Genomic DNA, 24464 nt, shown 5'->3' with positions numbered 1-24464 from the left:
AGGGTAGGTAGCAACACATCTGCCACGCTGATCCTCAACACTGGAGCCCCCCAGGGGTGCATGCTCAGTCCCCTCCCGTACTCCCCGTTCACCCTCGACTGCATGGACAGGCACAACTCCAACACCATCATTAAGTTTGCAGACGACAACAGTGGTAGGCCTGATCCCCGACAACGACGAGACAGCCTATAGGGAGGTCAGAGACCTGGCCGGGTTGTGCCAGAATAACAACATCTCCGTCAACGTAACCAAGACTAAGGAGATGATTGTGGACTACAGGAAAAGGAGGACCGAGCACGCCCCCATTCTCATCGTCGGGGCTGTAGTAGAGCAGGTTGAGCGCTTCAAGTTCCTTGGGGTCCACATCACCAAACTAGAATGATCCAAACACACCAAGACAGTCGTGAAGAGGGCACGACAAAGCATATTCCCCCCTCAGGAAACGAAAAAGATTTAGCATGGGTCCTGAGATCAAGTTTCTACAGCTGCAACGGAGAGCATCCTGACTGGTTGCATCCCTGCCTGGTACGGTAATTGCTTGGCCTCCGACCGCAAGGCACTACAGAGGGTAGTGCGTACGGCCCAGTATATCACTGGGGATAAGCTTCCTGGCATCCAGGACCTCTACACCAGGCAGTGTCAGAGGAAATTGTCAAAGACCCCAGCCAACCCAGTCAGACGGTTCTCTACTACCGCATGGCAAGCTGTACCGGAGTACCAAGTCTAGGACAAAAAGGCTTCTCAACAGTTTTTACCCCCAAGCCATAAGACTCCTGAACAGGTAATCAAATGGCTACCTGGACTATTTGCACCTCAATTGGCCCGACCAACCAGTGCTCCCGCACATTGGCTAACCGCATTGTCCCGCCACCCCCTCCTCCTCTCTGTTCATAATATATGCATAGTCACTTTAACCATGTCTACATGTACATACTACCTCAATCAACCTGACTAACCGGTGTCTATGGAGCCTCGCTACTGTTTTTCACTGTTTTTATTTCTTTACTTACCCATTGTTCACCTAATACAGGCTCTAACCAATAGTGCAAAAAAGGTAAGTAAGCATTTCACGGTAAGGTCTACTGTTGTATTCGGCGCACGTGACAAACTTTGATTTGAATACTTTAAAACATGGTCAGTCAATGCAGAAAACTTCAAGAACCTTTAAAGTTTATTCAAGTGCAGTCGCAAAAACCATCAAGCACTATGATGAAACTGGTTCTCCGGAAGACTGCCACAGGAAAGGAAGACCGAGTTACCTCTGCTGCAGAGGATAAGTTCATTAGAGTTACAAGCCCAAATAAATGCTTCAGAGTTCAAGTAACAGACAACATCAACTGTATGAAATCAGGTCTTCATGGTCAAATTGCTGCAATGAAACCACTACTAAAGGACACCAATAAAAAATAAAATAAAACTTGCTTGGGCCAAGTAAAACGCAATGGACATTAGACCGGTGGAAATCTGTCCTTTGGTCTGAGTCCGAATGAGATTTTCCAACCGCCGTGTCTTTGTGAGACGCAGAGTAGGTGAACGGATGATCTCTGCATGTGTGGTTACCACAGTGAAGCATGGAGGAGATAGATAGATATATTCAAGGCACACTTAACCAGCATGGCTACCACAGCATTCTGCAGCGATACGCCATCCCATCTGGTTTGCACATAGTGGGACTATCATTTGTTTTTAAAACAGGACAATGACCCAGCAGACCTCCAGGCTGTGTAAGGGCTATTTGACCAAGGAGGAGAGTGATTGAGTGCTGCATCAGTTCACCCGACCTCAACCCAATTGAGATGTTTGGGATGAGTTGGACCGCAGTGAAGGAAAATCAGCCAACAAGTGCTCAATATATGTGGGAACTCCTTCAAGACTGTTGGAAAAGCTTTCCAGGTGAAGCTGGTTAAGAGAATGTCAAGAGTTTGCAAAGCTGTCATTGGGGCAAAGGGTGGCTACTTTGAAGAATCTCAAATATATTTTCATTTAACACTTTTTTGGGTACTACGTGAATCAATGTGTGTTATTTCATAGTTGTGATGTCTTCTATAATGTAGAAATTAGTAATAAAGAAAAAGCCTTGAATGAGTAGGTGCCCAAACTTTTCACTGGTATTGTATATTAAATCATGTATTGAACTGCATCCATCTGTTCTACCAAGAATGCATGATTATTTTTTAAACTTCTTATGAAGTAGGTTTTGAAGCATCAACTGGAATTTGATATCTTTGACATACAGTACAGAAAGTATTCAGAACCTTTGACTTTCTCCACATTGTTAGATTATCGCTTTAATCTAAAAAAAAAAAAAAAAAAGTTTAAAATTCCCTCAATCTACACACAATACCCCACAATGACAAAGCTAAAAACAGGTGTTTATTTTAAAAAAAAACTGAAATATCACATTCAAATCAAATTTTATTAGTCACATGCGCCGAATACAGTGAAGTGAAATGCTTACTTGCGAGCCTTTAACCGACAGTGCAGTTCCAAAAAAATACAGATAAGAATAAAAGATAAGTAACAAGTAATTAAAGAGAAGCAGTAAAAAAAATAACATACGGGGGGGGGGGGGGTGCCGGTACAGAGTCAATGTGCAGGGGCACCAGTTAGTCGAGGTAGTATGTACATGTAGGTAGAGTTAATTAAAGTGACTATGCATAGATGACAACAGAGAGTGGCAGTGGTGTGGGGGGGGGGGGGGGGTGAATAGTCTGGGTAGCCATTTGATTAGATGTTCAGGAGTCTTATGGCTTGGGGGTAGAAGCTGTTTAGAAGCCTCTTGGGACCTAGAATTGGCGCTTCGGTACTGCTTGCCATGTGGTAGCAGAGAACAGTCTATAACTAAGGTGGCTGGAGTCTGACAATTTTTAGGGCCTTCCTCTGACACCGCCTGGTATAGAGGTCCTGGATGGCAGGAAGCTTGGCCCCAGTGAGGTACTGGGCCAGTCGCACTACCCTCTGTAGTGCCGAGTAGTTGGAGGCCGAGCAGTTGCCATATCAGCCAGTGATGCAACCAGTCAGGAAGCTCTCAATGGTGCAGCTGTAGAACCTTGAGGATCTGAGGACCCATTCCAAATCTTTTCAGTCTCCTGAGGGGGAATAAGTTTTGTCATGCCCGCTTCACAACTGTCTTTGTGTGCTTGGACCATGTTTGTTGGTCATGTGAACACCAAGGAACTTGAAGCTCTCAACCTGCTCCACTGCAGCCCCGTCGATGAGAATGGGGGCGTGCTCAGTTCTCCTCTTCCTGTAGTCCCCAATCATCTCCTTAGTCTTGATCACGTTGAGGGAGAGGTTGTTGTCGGTGATCAGGCCTACCACTGTTGTCTCATCTGCAAATGTAATGGTGTTGGAGTTGTGCCTGGCTGTGCAGTAATGAGTGAACAGGGAGTACAGGAGGGGGCTGAGCACGCACCCGAGGGGCCCCTGTTGAGGATCAGCGTGGCAGATGCGTTACCTACCCTTACCACCTGGGGGCGGCCCGTCAAGAAGTCCAGGATCCAGTTGCAGAGGGAGGTGTGTAGACCCAGGGTCCTTAGCTTATTGATGAGCTTTGAGGGCACTATGGTGTTGAATGCCGAGCGGTAGTTAATGAATAGCATTCTCACATTAGGTGTTCCTTCTGTCCAGGGGGGAAAGGGCAGTGTGGAGCGCAATAGAGATTGCATCCTCTGTAGCACTGTTGGGGCGGTATGCAAATTGGAGTGGGTCTAGGGTTTCTGGCATGATGGTGTTGATGTGAGCCATGACCAGCCTTTCAAAGCACTTCATGGCTACAGACGTGAGTGCTACGGGTCGGGAGTCATTTAGGCAGGTTACCTTGGTGTTCTTGGGCACAGGCACTATGGTGGTCTGCTTAAAATATGTTGGTATTACAGACTCAGACAGGGAGAGGTTGAAAATGTCAGTGAACACTTGCTAGTTGGTCAGTGCATGCTCGCAGTACACGTCCTGGTAATCCGTCTGGCCCTGTGGCCCTGTGAATGTTGACTTGTTTAAAGGTCTTACATCAGCTGCGGAGAGCGTGATCCCAGTCTTCCGGTACGGCTTGTGCTTGCATGCATGTTTGTGTTATTTGCCTCAAAGCGAGTATATAAGTAGTGTAGCTCGTCCGGTAGGCTCATGTCACTGAGCAGCTCTTGGCTGTGCTTCCCTTTGTCGTCTAATGGTCTGCAGGCCCTGCCACATCGGATGAGCGTCAGAGCCGGTGTAGTATGACTCAATCTTAGTTCTGTATTGACGCTTTGCCTGTTTGATGGGTCGGAGGGCATAGCGGGATTTCTTATAAGCTTCTGGTTTAAAGTCCCACACCTTGAAAGTGGTAGCTCTAGCCTTTAGCTCAGCACGGATGCTGCCTTGTAATCCATGGTTTCTGGTTGGGGTATGTACGTACAGTCACTGTGGGGACGACGTCGATGCACTTATTGATGAAGCCAATGACTGATGTGGTGTACTCCTCAATGCCATTGGAGGAACATATTCCAGTCTGTGCTAGCAAAAAACAGCCTTTTAGCTTAGAATCTGCTTCTTCTGACCACTTTTTTATTGATATAGTCACTGGTGCTTCCTGCTTTAATTTTTGCTTGTAAGCAGGAATTAGGAGGATAGAATTATTGTCTGATTTGCCAAATGGAGGCCAAGGGAGTTCTTTTCCCTCTGGTTGCATTTACATAAGTATTCAGACCCTTTACTCAGTACTTCATTGAAGCACCTTTGGCAGCAATTACAGTCTTCTTGAGTCTTCTTGGCACAACTATTTGGGGAGTTTCTCCCATTCTTCTCTGCAGAGACTATCATGCTCTGTAAGGTTGGATGTGAGCGTTGCTGCACAGCTATTTTCAGGTCTCTCCAGAGATGTTCGATCCGGTTCAAGTCCGGGCTCTGGCTGGGTCACTCAAGGACATGTCCCGAAGCCACTCCTGCGTTGTCTTGGCTGTGTGCATGGGGTTTTGTCCTATTGGAAGGTGAACTTATCCCCCAGTCTGAGGTCCTGAGAGCTCTGGAGCAGGTTTTCGTCAAGGGTCTCTGTACTTTGCACCGTTCATCTTTCCCTCGGCCCTGACTAGCCTCACAGTCCCTGCCGCTGGAAAAACATCCCCACAGCATGCTGTCACCACCATGCTTCTCCAGATGTGAAGCTTGGCATTCAGGCCAAAGACTTCAATCTTGGTTTCATCAGACCAGCGAGAGTTAAGGTTCCTTTTGGCAAACTCCTAGCAGGCTGTCATGTGCCTTTTACTGAAGAGTGGCTTCTGTCTGGCCACACTACCATAAAGGCCTGATTGGTGGAGTGATCCATTTAAGAATGATGAAGGCCACTATGCTTTTGGGGACCTTCAATGCTGCAGACATTTTTTGGTACCCTTCCCAGATCTGTGCTTCGACACAATCCTGTGTCGAGCTCTACGTACAATTCCTTCAACGTCATGGCTTGGTTTTTGCTCTGATGTGCACGGCCAACTACGGGACCTTATATAGACAGGTGTGTACCTTTCCAAATCATGTCCAATCAATTGAATTTACCACAGGTGGACTCCAAGTTGTAGAAACATCAGGGATGATCTATGGAAACAGGACGCACCTGAGCTCAATAAGGCTCCATGGATTGACTAGGAATTGAAAAACTATGGTTGAAAGAGAAGGGGAAAAGGGAGTGGCTAATAAGTCTGGCTGCACATCTGACTGGCTGTAAATTGAGAGGTGTAAACAAACAAAACAAAAAGGAAATATGAAGCCAAGATCAATGATATAAAGAATGGGGTGAAAAACTTGCCTACTTTAAATGAAATTATGGGCAAAAAGACTAATTCAACTCCATCTTTCATCGAATCAGATGGATTATTCATTACAAAACCATTAGATGTTGCCAATTATTTTAATGATTACTTCATTGGCAAAGTGGGCAAATGTAGGCAGGGAATGCCAACAGCGAACAGTGAGCCACCGTATTCATGCATTAAAAAAATAATGAAAGAAAATCATAGCAAGTTAGAATTTCGTAAAGTTAGTGTGGGAGAGTTGGAAAAATTATCAATAATAACAACAAACCTCCTGGCATTGACAACTGAGATCGAAAGCTGACTATAGCTGACTATAGCCACTCCGGTCATATCTTTAATCTGAGCCTAGAGGAAAGTCTTTGTCCTCAGGCCTGGAGGGAAGCTAAAGTAAATCCAGTTATCCTAGAGTGGTAAAGCGGCCTTAACTTGTTCTAACAGCATACCTATAAAGCTTGCTGCTAGCTCTTAGCAAGTTGTTAGAAAAAAATGGTTTTGGACCAAATAAACTCGGCAAAAAAGAAACGTCTCTTTTTCAGGACTCTGTCTTCCAAAGAATTCGTAAAAACCAAAATAACTTCAGAGCTTTATTATAAAAGGTTTAAACACTGTTTCCCACGCTTGTTCAATTAACCATAAACAATTGATGAACATGCACCTGTAGAACGGTCGTTAAGACACTAACAGCTTACAGACGGTAGACAATTAAGGTCACAGTTACAAAAACTTACTACACTAAAGAGGCCTTTCTACTGTCTCTGAAAAACACCAAAAGAAAGATGCCCAGTGTCTCTGCTCATCTGCATGAATGTGCCTTAGGCATGCTGCAAGGAGGCATGAGGACAGCAGATGTGGCCAGGGATATAAATCGCCATGTCTGTCCTGTGAAACGCCTAAGACAGCACTACAGGGAGAAAGGACAGACAGCTGATCGTCCTCGCAGTGGCAGACCACGTGTAACACCTGCACAGGATCGGTACATCCGAACATCACACCTGCGGGACAGGTACAGGATGGCAACAAGTTACACCATGAACGCACAATCCCTCAATCAGTGCTCAGACTGTCTGCAAAAGGCTGAGAGAGGCTGGACTGAAGGCTTGTAGGCCTGTTGTAAGGCAGGTCCTCACCAGACATCACGTCGCCTATGGGCACAAACCCACCGTTGCTGGACCAGACAGGACTGGCAAAACATGCTCTTCACTGACGAGTCACGGTTTTGTCTCACCAGGGGTGATGGTCGGATTCACGTTTATCGTCAAAGGAATGAGAGTTCCATCGAGGCCTGTACTCTGGAGCGGGATCGATTTGGAGGTGGAGGGTCCGTCATGGTCTGGGGCGGTGTGTCACAGCATCATCGGACTGAGCTTGTTGTCATTGCAGGCAATCAACACTGCGTTACAGGGAAGACATCCTCCTCCCTCATGTGGTACCCCTCCTGCAGGCTCATCCTGACATGACCCTCCAGCATAACAATGCCACCAGCCATACTGCTCGTTCTGTGCGTGATTTCCTGCAAGACAGGAATGTCAGTGTTCTGCCATGGCCAGCGAAGAGCCCAGATCTTAATCCTATTGAGCACATCTGGGACCTGTTGGATCGGAGGGTGAGGGCTAGGGCCATCCCCCCCAGAAATGTCAGAGAACTTGCAGGTTCCTTGGTGGAAGAGTGGGGTAACATCTCACAGCAAGAACTGGAAAATCTGGTGCAGTCCATGAGGAGGAGATGCACTGCAGTACTTAATGCAGCTGGTGGCCACACCAGATACTGACTGTTACTTTTGATTCCCCCTTTGTTCAGGGACACATTAACAGAAATGGAACAGTCACACGTCTGTGGAACTTGTTCAGTTTATGTCTGTTGTTGAATCTTATGTTCACACAAATATTTAAACATGTTAAGTTCGCTGAAAATAAACGCAGTTGACAGTGAGAGGACGTTTCTTTTTTGCTTAGTTTACAATGCTATTTCTCTGTAAACAAATGAACAGACTTTCAGCATGCTTATGAAGAGAACTCAACATGTACCGCACTGACAAATGACTGATGATTGGTTGAAAGAAATTGATAATATGAAGATTGTGGGAGCTGTACTGTTAAATTTTAGTGCAGCCTTTGATAATATTGATTAGAATATTCCACAACCGCACCGCCGGGCAGCTCTCTAGGCCCTCTACTCTTTCCTATTTTTACCATTGACCTGCCACTGGCATTAAACAAAGCATGTGTGTCCATGTGTGCTTCAACCATATACGCATCAGCAACCACAAGAGTTGGTCTGTTTTGAAATGGGTGGCCAGTAATAAACTGGTCCTGAACATCTCTAAAACTAAGAACATTGGATTTGGTACAAGTCATTCTTTAAGTTCTAGACCTCAGCTGAATCTGGTAATGAATGGTGTGGCTGTTGAACAAGTTGAGACTAAATTACTTGGCGTTACCTTAGATTGTAAACTGTCATGGTCAAAACACGTAGATTCGAATGCTGCTCTGCTTTTTTGACACCACACTTCAAGAAGCTCCGAAAGCTCTAGTTTTGTATTATCTTGATTATTGACCAGTCGTGTGGTAGAGTGCTGCAAGGAAAGATCTAGTTACACTGCAGCTGGCCCAGAACAGAGCGACACGTCTTGCTCTTCATTGTAATAAGGCGGCTGATAAATACAATGCATGCCAGTCTCTCTTGGCTAAGAGTTGAGAGCCTGACTGCATCACTTTTTATAAATCCCAAATTGTTTGCATTGTCATCTTGCACACAGCTCTGACACACACACACTTACCCCACCAGATATGCCACCAGGGGTCTTTTCAGTCCCCAAATCCAGATTTTTTTTTTTTAAAAGCATACAGTATTATATAGAGCCATTATTGCATGGAACTCTGTTCCATTTCATAGCTCAAATAAAAACTTATTTTTTTTAAACCCCAGATAAAGCACCACCTCATGTCACAATGCGTCTCCCCTATTTGACCTAAATAGTTTGTGTGTAGGTGTTGATATGTAGGCTACATGTGCCTTTAAAAAACAGATGCAATTCTGTCCTCAAGCTGTTCTTGTCTATTAATGTTCTGTATAATGTCATGTTTCATGTGAACCCCAGGAGTAGCGGCTGCCTTTGCAACAGCTAATGGGGATCCTAATAAAATACCAAAAAAGTCAAGTCACATAGAAAAGGGTCTGAATACCCGTTTTCGCTTTGTCAATATGGGGTAGTGTGTAGAATAAGTAATTAAAAAAAAATAATTTAAAAAAAAATCTGTTTTAGAATAAGGCTGTAAAGAAAAACTATCCACATTTAAGGGGTCTGAATACTTTCCGAATGCACTGAATTATGATTGTTTCATATCGCAAAATAATTAAAAGGTCATCGGCGGTCTATGCATGTGTGAACTCACAACTTGGTGTCAAGGGCCTCCTTCTGCATGATCTCCATGATGGTTCTGCAGGCGTTGGAGCAGCCCTCTGGGGTGGAGTGGACCGTGATGGGCTTCTCTGCCGCTCCCGCATTCTCCTTCCTGTGGATGTCGATCCTGGTGAGGTGCAAGAGAAAGATGAAGTTAAATAAAAAAAATTAACTAGGCAAGTCAGTTAAGAACAAATTCTTATTTACAATGACGGCCTACCCCGGCCAAACCCAGATGGGACTCCCAATCACGGCCGGATGTGATACAGCCTGGATTCGAACCAGGGACTGTAGTGACACCTGTTGCACTGACATGCAGTGCCTTAGACTGCTGCGTCACTCAGGAGCCCAAGTTTAGAAGGGAAGAAAGGCATTGTTTTTGTGTGCACAGCCCGTCTGCCGGATACGATACCAGCTGGTCTCATACTATTCCCTACCAGAGATCAGGGTTCAATCCCAGCGTCCACCCTTCCTACTGGCTTAATCCCACAGAATCACTGAAGATGGGTGAAACTGTTAAAGCCCATCTTTTTCAACTTGAGATGCCTTAAGAGGGTCACGTCAATTGGTAGACTGAGCCTAAATCAATAGAGTATGATTATTTCTGTGGGAGTGAGCTTTATGTTACCAAGCCAAGAAGTGGATCATAAAATGTATTTACATATGGTCATAAATCAGGGCCAAGTTCAGTAGAGAAATGTTGTGGAAAGTTGCAGATAGGGACATATTGAATAGTGCCAATGTAATTCCTAATTCTACATGTAAAAGAAGGGTGTTTGACCTACATGCTGTATTTCTATCTAATCGTTGCACAACATTGTGTCCTGCGGAACGCACCCCAGCAAACTGTTGGGTGTATACTGTGTACATGATCAGGGACGTAGTCCTACTTTGAGTGTGTCTGTTTGGTGATGTTGCGAATGGTGGCTCCCTCCTTGCCGATGATGGCTCCTACGAACTGCGTGGGAACGAGTATGCGCAAGGGGACTTCCGACTGCAGTTTGGGGCGCGCCCCCAGGCCCGGAGAACCTGAGCGGGGCGGGCCACGGGGGACAAAGCCCCTCCTACCCCCTCCCAGAGGTGGGACGTCAGCGGTGGCCATCTCGTCGGGGATGTACGACACCTTCAGGGCAAAGTTCTCCATCAGGAAGCCATTCAGCTTCTCCATCGCCCTGGCAATCACACAAAGAAGCAGCAGTCAGTCACTGTCACAGCATTGATAATAGAAAGCTTTCCGTCACAGAGAAGGAGAAACTTGCTTGAACCCTGTAGATACTGACGCAAGTTGAAGATTTTATTTTCTCTCTATCCCACTACTGAAACAAGATCTTGATTAAGGCATTACAAGAATCAGGTGTATCATTGCTGGGCTGGAACAAAACTTGCTCTACAAGGCCAGGACTGACTGTTCTGTGAACTGCTCTGAAGGGTCGCATTCATTTCCATACACCGGCCAAGCCCACTTTCAGGAAAGGCCAGCATTCCACACACACACCAGAGGGCAGCAGTGAGCTAGCATCTCTCAGCCAGCACGTTACTCCTATAGCAGCAACTAATTAGACGTGACTGCTTTAGAGGGTGAGGAGTCAGGTGAACTAACAAAAGGGTAATCAATTCAAATCGATTCAATACAAACGCAGTGTGGGGAAATAGTGTGAAGCAATCAGACAAATTTAGTTTGACTGGTCTTGCAGAATGACAAAGAAAAGGAGGGTAGGTAAGTAGGTGTGCTTACTGTCTAGCCTGGTCCTTCGCACCATATCTGACGTTGACCACTGCAGTGTCTGTGTCTGTATTTACTGTAAGGAGAGAGAGCACAGACTCAACACCCAAAAACACAAGGCGATACAACTTTATACACTAAACAATCCGACTTGAACACCTACTAGTCACATGCTCACACACACACCGCAGCGAGAAGACAAACAGACATGCTAAGGAGTGTGTGTATGTGTGTGCGTAAGCACGTACATGTTGTGTGCACATTTACATGTGCTCGTACCTTGCTCGCAGTTCTCCACTGTGCCATATTGGGCCAACATGCCATCCAGAACCTGATCCAGAACCACAGGAAACAGTGATTAGAACCAGAGCAGAGTTTTGTTAGTGTCTTTCACACCATCATGGAGGCCCAAACTGGCTTTCTGGTGAGTACAGTTCAGTAAGTAAATAAAAGATAGTCACATCACCTATCCGGTGTCAGTGAAATGTGTTGTTTTACAGTGTCAGCCAAAGTAGTACGGTGCCAGAACAGCCAATAGGGCAGGAGCCTCTCTCCTGTTTCTGTAGCGTGAGGCAACTTGATGTACAAGTGGCCAGGAAACAGCAAAGCGATGGACGGCCGTCCTATCACCTCCGACCAGAACGTCGGCCGTCAATTTCAGTTAACTTCTACATGTTGAATTACCACCGTTAGTGATCACCTGCTGGGTGTTGACCAACACGCCCTGGGGTGAACTTTTCCATAGGTACAGATCTAGGATCCGATTCCCCAATCCTAATCTTAACCATTAGTGGGGGGAAATAACAAAGTGACCCAATATCGGTGTCTAGGGACAATTTCACTCCAACACACCACATCCCAATAAAGAGCACATTGGTTAAACCCTCTTAAATGTTCATGGACCTAAAGCAACTTACAGTTAAGGGCAATTTCACACTAACAGATTGATGCAGAGAATAAAGAGTGTCAAACAAAAACAATTGCAAAGGTAAACATACCATACAACCAAGGACTACCTTTAACAAATTCCACAGAGCATTTTACAAAAACATTTACTTAGAGTGCAGATGCAAAGTTGGTTAACAGAATGGCAGTTGGTGTCATTCTGTTACCAAACTTTGCAACTAAACTGTTCAACACCTGGTGTCATTGGACCTGTGATTCAACTAACTGGCCCATCAAGAACACTCATCAACCAGAGACCTGGGGCCGTATGCATCAAGGATCTAGGAGTGCTGATTTAGGATCAGTGTAACCTTTAGATCACAATGAATACGATTACATGGACAGGAGGTACCTGATCCTAGAACAGCACTACTTCCTCAGATGCAAGGTCTTCCTACTTTGGTGAATCACACCATTCAATTACATTCTCAAACAGGAGAAAGAACATCCTAAATTGTGTTCATGAAGTTTGATTTCCCCACATTATCAAGCTGAACAACTGATCTTTATTCACTTGTGAGTCCATAGAGAAAGTTTGGGGGGGAATTGATTTGCTTTTTATTACAGGGCCAAAATCAATGTCAGAGCCAAACCAATCTGGCAACCTGCCCAAATCTGGCAAGCACAGGATTTGAATTCTACAACGAGATAAAATATTCTCCTCTTCCCAGTGCAGTCGTGAGGGAGGGAACGAGAGGGCGAGGCATCCCAACGCAGCGTACAGGCTGAGGACATCCAATCATGCCCAGGCTTACTGGAAGCCACACCCACAAGAGCTCAACCCCCCTTTCTAACCAATCAGCTTCCCTCTTGGTCCTCTTTCTCTCCCAACCCACATATCCCCTTCCCACCCACCCCTGAGCCATCTCAAAGTCCTTCCATTGGCTGTTCCCAGCACTGATACAACATTCCCAGTGGGGAGTAGCACCTCCATGCTCACTGGCTGCCACGTCTGTCCATCTCCAGGGTCCAGCCAATGAGAATCCAGGCCATTCAGGAAAGGGTGGAGTGCATTCCTGCAGGAAGCGGTGGTTGGATTGGGGGGAGGGGCGAAACAGGAGTAATGCTACACATTCTGTGAGTGTGTCTGAGGCACATGTAGGCGAAACAGAGCAGGCCCACCCACCCAAAGCAAGCTAGAGCTAGCCTAGCAAACATGCTACCATTGTTCTCTGCCTGCATGGCTTTGTGCTGAGGCACACGTTATCTCCCTAATAAGATACGTCGTCTCCCTTACATCAAAGACTGTTCGGTGTCGCCCCTCCACTCCTACCACAACCGCAGGTTGACGTTCATTGTCATGATTCTTGTCCTGGAGGCAGAACGGAGAAATTTCCCCTTAGAAAGGCCAGCTGCGAAGTCAAAATTGTCTAGATTGTAAAAATGTGTGAAGTACAATTAGCTTTTTGGTCTTAATTTAAAGGTTAGGTTAGCAGTGAGGTTAAAATCTGATTGACTTTGTGGCTGTCTCAGCTAGTGACCACTATATACAGATCTCCCTCCAGAACAAGATTCATGACAGAAAAAGCTAACCTTCACCATAAACCCCTCTGGTCCAAAAGCCATCGGCTAGCCAACATGCTATATACATGCTACCAACCACAAAAGGTTCAGTCAATTTAGAACAGAACACTCAAAAGGGTAGAGGCTTGAAATCAGTCATACTTTAGCCTATACACTGAGTTTTGAAAGTTAGAATAGCCCTTGTCCATCTATCTGTATTCCAATTGGTCAAATTGAGACATGAAACAGCCCTTTGCTAAAGTAGATTTTGCCTGTGACACAGACCCACTCCATAGAGGGGTTGGGTTAAATGCGGAAGACATTTCAGTTGTAGAACTGACTAGGCATCCCCCTTTTCCTTTCACTTTCTCTTATTTAGATTGCAAGCAGAAAGGATCAAGGATTAAGAGGTCAATAACTGATATGACTCACTATGAATGTGCCGGCTTGTCAGATTATTTTTTTGGTGCTCTCCAAACAAGACAATTGAACGCTAGTATAAATCCCATTCTAAATGGCACTATTGCAGGTCATCTTATATTATGCAATCGACATATTGAAAATGAATGGGGTGTAAGTGGTGTCCATGTAATACAAGTACGCCAAATCTGTATAGTTCCCATGTCCGGCAGAGTACATTCCTTTTGTTGTTGTAAGTGCCCTTTAATGTCGCAGACTTCCATCTACTTTGCATTCCCCCTCAAACATCCCCTGCCCTCCGTTCCTCTACCCTGTCTAGTGTACCCATGTGAAAGAGGTACCGTAAAATTGTCCATGAAAATCATAATCAATCCTATGTGTTAAAACAATGAGTTTATATTCACTGACAGTGCTTTTATAATAGTCTCCCACCAATACTTTTGGGATATTCAAGCATTTTAGTCATGAACATTTTATCTGTCAATTTGTGAATGCTGTACATGCTTGCTAGTTACTGTACATGTCTAGCATGGCTATTCATGTCCCTTTCAAAAGAAGATGGCATATAAAGGGCAGCACAGCATCTGTATGGACGTTTCTCCTGTCATTATCAGGTATGTCATGGGCTGCAGTTCACTAGTAGGTCACTGGCCTAAAAGGCAATCCTCTGGAGTAACACCGACTATCACAGCTCCATTGATTACATACATACACGGCATGACAACAAACAAGTCTCTAGCAATGAAACAGATTTCAGCTTTCAAGCCTGTCCTGTTTGCTTTATGCTGGTACTCACTCACTCCCTTAATGAGTTGTTCTGACCGAAATAGTCCCCTTAAAAATCGACTGCTAAATGCAACAACTTCGAAGATTTTACTGAGTTAGTTCATGTAAGGAAATCAGTCAATTGAAATAAAAGTTAGGCCCTAATCTATGTATTTCACATGACTGGGCATAGGCCCACCCACTGGGGAGCCAGGCCCAGCCAAGCAGACCATCCCGCAGGTGAAGCCAGATGTGGAGGTCCTGGGCTGGCGTGGTTACACGTGGTCTGTGGTTGTGAAGCCAGCAGGACGTACTGCCAAATTCTCTAAAATGATGTTGGCGGCAGCTTATGGCAGAGCAATGAACATTCAATTCTATTAACAGCTCTGTTGGACATTCCTGCAGTCAGCATGTCAATTGCGCGCTCCCTCAAAACTTCAGACAGCTGTGGCATTGTGTTGTGACAAAACTGCACATTTTAGAGTGGCCTTTTATTGTCCCCAGCACAAGGTGCACCTGTGTAATGATCATGCTGTTTAAATAGTTTCTTGATATGTCACACCTGTCAGGTGAATAGATTATCTTGGCAAAGGAGAAATGCTCCCTAACAGGGATTTCTCACAAAATTTGAGAGAAATAAGCTTTGTGCGTATGGAACATTTCTGGGATCTTTTATTCAACTCATGAAACCAACACTTTACATGTTACGATTATATTTTTGTTCAGTATAATTATGTGTCCTAAATGGCACCGTATGGAACCTGTTCAAAAGTAGTGCACTATAAAAGGGCCATTTGGGGCGCACCCTAACTAAAGTACCATGAGACAGCCAGGAGAAAACGGAGACCTGCAATATCAGCCTCTGTTCTTAAGAACTAACTTGTGGATACAAAACTAAAAAAAAGGACCCAAAGATAGCAAATAACCTGTTCAGTGGACGTGTTTACACCCAGTAAAAAGGCTTACTTGCACTTCGTGTTTCAAAGCATTTTTTAACGTTTGTTCCTATTGAACAGGACCCAGTATAGTGAGACAGCCAAAGCTTTACCAACTGACCAATTAACACTTACCTCCCACTGCATATGAGGCGGGATGTTCCTGATCTGCAGCTTACAGCTCCTATATGAAGGGAGAGAAAGAGGGAGATAAAACAAGACAGTTAGCATCAGTTGGTTGGGCTAAAGGACAAGGTGTCACATTGTAAAAAGCCAGCAGGCTAGTAGGTGCCTCCTTCCATCACCCTGTGCTCTGAGAGGAGAGGTATACAAGCTGTGGGCATGACTAATGTTTAATACCACTCCCAAAACCAGCAGGTGTGCACCAGAGGGAGGGATGGAAGGAGAATACAAGGGAGGGAAGCAGTTGCATTGTTGGACGGGTGGCTCGATGTTGAGAAAATGGTACGATCTTGTTTGAAAATGTAAATATATGAGACGGATTGGGACAGAGGGAGCGCATGGCAAGGAGAAGTAGGGAGGAAGGTAAAGGAAGAGACAGGAAGGGGGTGAGAAAAGGGAGGGGGAAGAGCGAGGAACAGAAAGGAAAGGAGATAGAAGGACCGAGAGCGAGGAGAGGGAGAAGGTGAAAGGCAGAGGAGAGCATAAAGTTAGAGTGAGCGAGGGAGGGAGTGCAGAAAAGGGAGGGATGCCATGCCCAGGGAAGAGGGAACCTCCACTAGTGGTATCTTAGCAGAGAGAACAGATGACGGGGATTCAGAGTGGAAGGAGCGCTGACGTCGCAGGCAACAGCAGCACAGACTCTCTGCTACCAATTACTGCACTGTAGAACTCTGGTTAAGGGCGCAGCCAAACTGGCCTGTTGATTGTTTCCGTATTTCCTATACCTTCTCAATGGGAGTCATACATTGACGGTCCATATCCATACAATTTTCATCCACGCACAAGTTAAACTCAGACGAGTTTAACTTTTGACGGGCTGATGGAAAAGAGGAGCACACGCACGGACCAAAATTAATCCGTTCTAATTTGGTGTCCCTTTTCCAGGGATCAGTCTGGTCAAAGGCATGGCATCCAGAATGCCATGGGATTCAAACTCCATCCAGCCAATTGTTTTCACATTTTGAATACTTTCAGTTCCACAATGAAACATTGTGAATACCAAGGACCCAAATATTTTAAGAGCTCATTCAGATGCTTGGTTGGACTTGTGAATCGTAACACACACTGTAACTAGTCTGTGGACATACACACTTCAAGACTAATTTGGTGTACTTGTGACATGTTCCATTAAGGTGTTGGTTTAGACCTGGGAGATTATATCAATGTGGGAAGTGGCCAGGCTGCTCCAAAGTCCACTGCCTATTTACACACACACACACACACACACTGTACATGCAGCTGGGAGTTCCAGTGCAAACTATGACCCCTATACACACACACAGCGTATACCAAAACGCACTCCGAACATAAACCTAACCCTTACCGGAAACTTCTCCCACAAACATCTACGCAAGAGATAATCTACACCACAAAACACAACTAACCCCTTCCACTAGGATCAGTCAGTAAGTAAAAGCATCATTTTGACCAGGAAATTAAGATGTGGGATGATTTAACAGGAAATGTTAGAAACCTTTTTACTTGTGGTCACCTGACGAAGACTTCTGTTGAAGTGGAAACGTTGTGTTTTTGGGGTCACGACTAAAGCCTTGCGGCCCATCAACCTTCCTGTTAAATAGACTATACTTGCGAAATACAATACATTTACATTCAAATTTAACACTCTTCAACTTCAAGAGTTGAAAATTAACTGGCAGCCATTTAAGCTGTGCAAGTCAATGGCCTTTTTCCTCCATTAGACTCACTCAACTTCTGCGTCCTCTGGCCTGTTGAGGAGAGGGAAAGTGGACAAAAATGCACTTGTGCGAAATTACTCCTCCAAATCACACCTCACCAGGCAAAGGACGTTTACAGGGTGGAATCCCAAAATAAATGTATAAAGTGATAAAAAAAGAATTTGCTAGATATGCAAGACATTTTATAGATAAAAAACAATATGCTACTATCCTTTTAAGTTTCATTGCTTTTCTCCTTCGATGAAACATCTGATTAAAAAGAGGGTGTAGCAGATAAAACTCTGCCATGAAGGACTCATGTAAGATACACTTCTGCTTTCTAGCCTAAAGGAGGCTATAGATGGGAGGACCGTCTTCTGTTTGCCTACTAACGAATTGACACTCTCCTCGACCACTTATCTGTTTCCGGGTCATGGAGGAAGACAGACTTTTTTCCAAATTAGGAAAGGCCAATCAGTGAGACAAGTGTCTGCGTTTTGAACAGGCTGGTTGGTCTCAGGTCCCAGAGAGCATCCTTAAATCATTTTCTCAGCCCACCACCCACACGCAGACACGGCCCAGCTCACACCAAGACCTGCAACGCACACATGACCCAGAGAGAAAGCACGTTTAACATTGGAGCATATTTTAAAAACTGTCTGATACCTCAACAAACATCTGCAGGTTAGGTGTGAGAGCTTCCATGCATGCAGCACTAGTCTGCAGTGAAAACACATAGTAGGGGAAAGTTCAATGACATTTACACATTCTTTAACACCTACACTCGATCTGGAGGACCTTTCAACATGGTCACGACATCCCGGCCTCAAATTAATTGTATTAATATATTTGGACCATAAAGATATTAATACATTCTAAAATGGTGAATAAAATAAAAAAACAATCCCAAAGAGCTTCCGAGAGGAATTCCAGCTCTTTCCGGTCTACTGTGCCATTCCTGGCTGATCCGGCCCCCTTTCTCCCTGTGTGTTTCGCTCTGCAATGCAGCGGGAACACTGTGCAAAACGTGCAAATGCACCAAGCACTTCCAGACGGATTAACCTATAGCTCCACACATGGAGGAAGTCAGCCAGGGTATGGGGAAGAGAAGAGGGAGGAGATGGGGTGGGGGGGGGTTGTAGGGGAAGTAGCCCTGTTTACAGGGAAGGGTAACAAGGGCCCTCTCTGCCCTGTGGGGGTGGGGCTCCCGTTGCCATGGACACAAAGTCCACTGACAGAAATATGTAGGGGGGAGGGGATAAGGGAGGGGGACCATGAGGGCTGGGTTGGCTTGTCATGTGACAGAGGCCAAGGTTCCTTATTTACTTTTAAATTCAACTAACATTCTACACATTCAACGGCTCCGTCCCCTTCCGAATGATCACATCCCAGCTGAGATCTATGGGCCTCTGCACCACCGTAGAGTGTGTGTGTGTGTGTGTAACGCCCATAGGAGGAATCCCATGTCGAGCAACATGAGACTGCACCACATCCATGCTCATCCACGTCACCCCCCCCCAGAACCCATCTTATCATCATACAATACTCAGAAACATTGACATCCAGACTAAAAACCCATCCATGTCAGCACACACACTCCCAGGTCTGTGTTCAACACCCATCCATACACACACATTGACTATTCTGTATGCAGCGGTTCTGAATGACTCAACTCAAAACTACTCACTTTCCGCTGCACTCTTATAGACCCTCACATAGCAGTCCATTTTGCAGCAAAAATTGCTCAAATGTATAGTTTTATAGCTAAAAATACACAAAATTGGTTCACTCAAGACATTTAAAAATGTAAATCTGTGAAGTCTTACACACGTAAAAAAGCTAACAGCTTAATCTCCCTACAGCATGCTATCCAATGGTTCTCCAGCAAAATAAGTCCACACTATCAGTGTTTCTCACTCCGTGATAAGAATGAGCGAGTTGAGACATCTAGTATTGCAAGCTAGATGGGGGGCCACTTTGAGAATTTCAGGCAACCCCGTGCTTCCATCCAAAATCCCTTCTTTACAGGTCAGGCCCCACAATGACCCCCTGACCCCAAATTCTTTAATAAGAGCTGGGAGGTACTTCTCTACACAAAGCCACAGTTATGGGTTAGAATGGCCACGGAAGCAAGCTTTGCTTTTACAACTACGAGTTTTTTGGGCTGTTAAAGGAAAAGCACAATGGGTGTATTTTTTAGTTTAAATGACAATGTTTAGGATTTCTTGACCTACCCCCTCCCCGTTTGGTGAGGAGAATATCGCAATTTTAGAACGTGTAAAAAGGATTGTGCAAGTAACTTCAGATTTTTTTTGTCTGGTGTAAAAATATATATAAAAGGTCCCAAGACTAATAGTAAACTAGGTTCAAGTTGAACCATCTTCAAAAGCCAGACTGAGTTCAAATGTAAAACCCTGATGCATCAAGCACACTTACAGCAGCTTACTACTCGGGCCCTCGACCTGCCTGATTGCTGCCCCATCCCCCACACACACACCAGAGTTCAAGCACAAACTTTGACCGCTACACACACCCCTTTAGAGTGCTTACATACAAAATTACACCGATTGGCACACTTGGACCACCTCTCAAACCATATTTTATACAGATGGGGGAGTTTATTTCCAATGAACTCAATATGACTTATAGCTTTAAAAATCAGAGGTCTATGGGTGTCCTACAAACACTCACTAGTGCAGCTAAGACTTAAACATGAAGATTCAGTAAATAAAAGCAATTAGTGCGCCAATTATAAATAGCCAAAATATACCTATACCCTACATGTCGCAGGCCCGACAATAATTACTCCCTTTTCAACTCCTCATGATCAAGCTACAGTTTCTACAATAAGTAGGCCAAAGATGAATGCAGAAGTAGGACTATAACGCAAATGGCACACTTGCACCAAAGCCTAGCCCTCTCCCACCATCTGCACCCCACCCCCACGCTCTCTCCTCCCACCCTGGAACCCTGTGGAGGACTCTGGGAGCCTCTGCCTCCCTGCTCACACTTCCCCCGCCAGTTCAAAGGTTAAGTCGTGGTGATGGCCGAGCCTCCAGCTGATACTCAGCAGGCTGGAATGCAAAGACGGGCCCCAGTGGACACCCCAGTGTGTGTAATGGGCAGGATACTGTTCCCAGTTGCGCCTATAACCTTTCCTGTTGCAAAAGGGGGACATCACCTTTATGCCACCCCCCCCCCCCCCCCCCGACTCACTGTTTTTTGTAGGTGGCGACTTATAGTGAAATGTAAGACCTACTACTAAAAATCGCCAGTGTGTGTAAACCTACATGCCAAAGACTAATAATTTAGTAAAAAACAACTAGTACCACTTTGGGAGGAGAAAGGTCAGCAAATTGACCAGAGTAATTTGACATTTTTTAAATACCTTCATGATGATTCCATGCCAATAACGAGCATGCTAAAGGCATTCAATGCATTCAGGTGAAGGCCCTTGTCGAACATCAATAGGCCTAACCTCGACAATTCAATGCATGGTCATTTCAAACCATGCAAATAAATATGTCCACTATAATAAATTAGAGAATGTCCAATATGTTCAGCCATTTTGTGCAGAACGTCAATAAAACCGATGAATTGATTTAGCAGGCCTAAATGGTCATATTGGCAATTATAAAAATCAATTCACTCAATCGTCACTTCCATTATTCATTTTGAAACGTGGTTATCACATGCTTCATTCTAATTCCATACCAACCTAGCAGTAGCCATTATGCACTGCATATAGCCCACTAACTCATTAAAAAGCATATTCATTTATAACTCATTAAAGTGCAATTTGGCGCCAAATCCTCTTCCTCCAAATCATTACACTAATTTAATTACTAATTTCAAATGATTGCAATTAAAATCAAAGAAGTTTAATAAATGGCCAAAATGTGTAAAGTGGCGAAATCCTACACGCCATGCCGAATTGTTGCATTTCTTGTCCCGCTTCCACGTAAATCAGCACAGTATAATCCGTTTGACTGTGTACATGGAGCTACACGTTTTTTTTATCAGACCGGGTTTTTTTCCGTGACTAGGACCCAAACCGCCCATTCCTATCGCATTTGGGAGTCCATCTCGTGCACAACCTCAATATACGAGCGAAGGAGGGCGGAAGCGTGGGGCAGGCAGAGAGAATGACGGGCAGATCCTTCTCAAATGGACGACTTCAGAGTGCCTACCCCTCAGCACACACACATCCACACCTAAGGAGGCCCAGTAGGCCATTGCTGCATAAATAGCCCTACAACACTGGAGATTTGCACTAAACAGCCTAACCTCTTCCACAGATGGGTATGGTGTGTAAAATATAATTTTTAAGTGGCATCATTTTAGGTTGCCATAGGCGTGATGAGGTGACATCCCTCATGCCCTTATAACTCAACCCCTACACACTCAGCCTATTAATTTCTGCATTTTCCACAAAAGAACAGACATTCCGCCCCTTCACTTCCTGCTGATGCTCCAAACCCACTGACTACACAATCACAAGACACAATCAGACGACTTCAATCAAATAACGTTAACAAGTTTCCATAAAAGGGTCATGGATACATGTACAATTTGGAGGACAGCAGCAGCATAAATTAACAATTTGGACATTAGGAGATTATAATCAGAATTTACCTTTGACGTTTGGGGACAGAGTGCTCCACCTCTAGGAGTTTTCCATGTAGGTCAACTTTACCTATAGTGAGAAGAATAAAAGCAATTTTAGTTCACAATTATTTAATTGCTCTCCAACTGTTCTCACAGGCAGCCAAAAGTAGGCCTCAACTACCCTAGATTTTTGTCCAAAAAGTCCTTGCACAAAATGTATTTAAAATGAAACTCAGTGGCACAATTGTATGACCATAAAAATTACAAATGTTCACTAAGTTAATATCAGCCAACGTGAATGCCAATTTTAAAAGGTTAAATATGGTAACTGTGACAAGTCCACGACACCTGAGCTAAATACGATAACATTTCGTAAAATGTTAGATTTATTTATAGATTGTGGCCTGCAGAATACCACATTTTGTACAGTTGTAGTTTCTAAATGTTACATATAACGTAGTTTGGCAATGGTCTTACATTTCGTTGGCCTACATTTTACCAATACACAATGAAGCCACCTGGTGTGTCAGTAGAAGCAAATGCACTGTGTTGTGTGCTACAATTTAACAAGTTAAGCCATACTTCCATTGCAACTTTGTTACTTGGTTGGTCATCGGAGAACGTGCAAGTTCAAAGGCGGCAACAAAAGTAGCAATACAACAGTTATAATTAGTTAATTTAATCTAAGTGATCCATGTTACACACAAGCCTACATTGAGCGGCTACTGCCTGTGCGCCCCATTGCTCTGAATGGCGCTACAATGGATAGGCGTTCTCTTCCTTCGTTTGTTCGTTCTTTAACAACTTTCTTCACCGTTTTTGTACTAGAGTAAATTAGTGGTAACACTGAATTAATCAAAGACATGGACTTTCCTTATACGGTGTCAGGTGCCAAGTGAGAGGCAAGACCAGCCCGGATACACCCCCGTCCAATTGGGCTCCATGCATCCATCTAAAGAGGTTAAAGTAAACCCGTAGCAATTTCCACAATTAAAGCACCCTTTACGCACCGCTCGAACGCCTTTTTAAAATGTCTCACCTGAAAGAATGTCGATGGCCTTCATTGCAATCTTTTCATCGGGGCAATCCACGAACGCATAACCAGTTTTGACGAGAAACGGACCACTGTGCGGAATCTTCCACTGCTCAAATATAGTTTCCAAGTCCTCCGCACTCGCCTCTTCACTCACGTTTCCAATGTACAGCTTATTCATGTTCTGCGCTGAAATGGACAACCTTTACGCAGAAGGTTAACCGTTATTTAATATCTCGGGTGTGTAGTGTTTGGAGTCGCCAAAATCGCCTTACTACTAAACGGAGTGGCGGTGGCGTGCTTCCCCCGGTCGTTCGAGCCACAGATATATTTGACGGGCTACCTCGTCAGTGTTTGCGCTTCCTCGCCCCTCTATTGCGCACAAAAATATTCTTAATTATTTATTCCTTCTCTCCAAAACGATGGCGGGCTGGGTGAAAAGGAAGAAACTACTTTTTTGTCTTCATCAAAACCCCTTGGCCTAGAGAATGTCACACGTTAAGGTTCGCACCCGCCTCTGAATAAAACCAAGAAAGAGAAGAGGTAAGAAAAAAAAAACGGATATTCCGGCTAATTTGAATGAGCCACGTGTTCAAACTACAAATCAACCACGCACGTGAAGAATCTCAGTTGCTCAATTAAGTGTTGTATTGGAAAAATGTCACGGGAATCCGGGGTGGGGACCATGGAGAGGGTAAGAGTGGATTGGTGTTGGGGGAAAACCTGGCGAGCTACGTGCGTTAAGGGATTCCGTGAGAACCCAGTGTATCTTTTACTAGAATCACATTTGTGTGCCTTTCTCTGCAAACCCTGGCTTCCCATTGGTCGCTGGTCGAAATAGTAAAACGGCAGTGGGCTCACGCACGCCCATAGCAGGGGGACAGCAGTGTTGCGGGGGCTTGCGCGCACCCATGTGAGCCTGCGGTGGGTGTAGGCCTACTCTATGGAACAAGTATCTTGGGGGAGGTGCCATTCATAAATTATATCGTACGATGTTGTTACAATGTATGCATGTGAAACACATTGGATTGAATCAATGAAAGTCTAGAATGCGTCCACCACTACTAGGCCCATGGCCCGGTCAACATGGGAATGACACGTTTCCTACCATCCACATGACGGCATCCATCTTCTCTACGTAGATTGAAGTGGTTCACTGCTCTACAATACAGTGACATGCCAGATCTGTCCATGTCCACACGAAATGGCAGAGAGGGGAATAAAGTGTCTGGGGCAAGATTGCTTGTTTTCTAAAACACTTATCTGGAGAAGAAACCTATAGAAGAACCAGAAATATATTGAGCTTGCTACTACCAAGATGGTGAATAAATGAAGATAGTTCACTCAAGCTTTTTACCATAGAAAAGAAACGGTCCGTTCCAGTCTACTTGACCGGGTGTCTCCCATGGACACCAATGCAATAGCAGCTGGGTCTGGTCTACTTAGTTAATTGACTTTCATTGAACCAGAAAAAAACAGCGAGTGGGTGTCTC

At 44.7% G+C, this 24464-nt stretch overlaps 1 protein-coding gene across 2 annotated transcripts in view; it reads right to left on the bottom strand.

Moving 5' to 3' along the window:
- Positions 1-23742, bottom strand: part of igf2bp3 (insulin-like growth factor 2 mRNA binding protein 3) — a 41124-nt gene extending 17382 nt beyond the window's left edge. The window contains exons 1-8 of one of the 2 annotated variants that reach the window (XM_045709240.2): positions 22978-23741; positions 21966-22026; positions 15607-15655; positions 13086-13160; positions 11183-11234; positions 10916-10979; positions 10071-10352; positions 9173-9307 (exon numbers count right to left, since the gene is read on the bottom strand). In XM_045709240.2, coding sequence (XP_045565196.1) covers positions 9173-9307; positions 10071-10352; positions 10916-10979; positions 11183-11234; positions 13086-13160; positions 15607-15655; positions 21966-22026; positions 22978-23152 — 893 coding nt within the window. In that variant the 5' untranslated portion in view covers positions 23153-23741. Of the gene's footprint in view, positions 1-9172; positions 9308-10070; positions 10353-10915; positions 10980-11182; positions 11235-13085; positions 13161-15606; positions 15656-21965; positions 22027-22977 lie in introns of both variants that reach the window. The other variant, XM_014178375.3, reaches the window with a different exon arrangement.
- Positions 23743-24464: the final 722 nt, after the last annotated feature.

Source organism: Salmo salar, chromosome 27, assembly GCF_965601325.2.
Source record: "Salmo salar chromosome 27, fSalSal1, whole genome shotgun sequence".
Lineage (NCBI taxonomy): Eukaryota > Metazoa > Chordata > Actinopteri > Salmoniformes > Salmonidae > Salmo > Salmo salar.
Note: the sequence above shows the minus strand (reverse complement) of the source record. Positions and strands in the feature narration are given on the sequence as shown.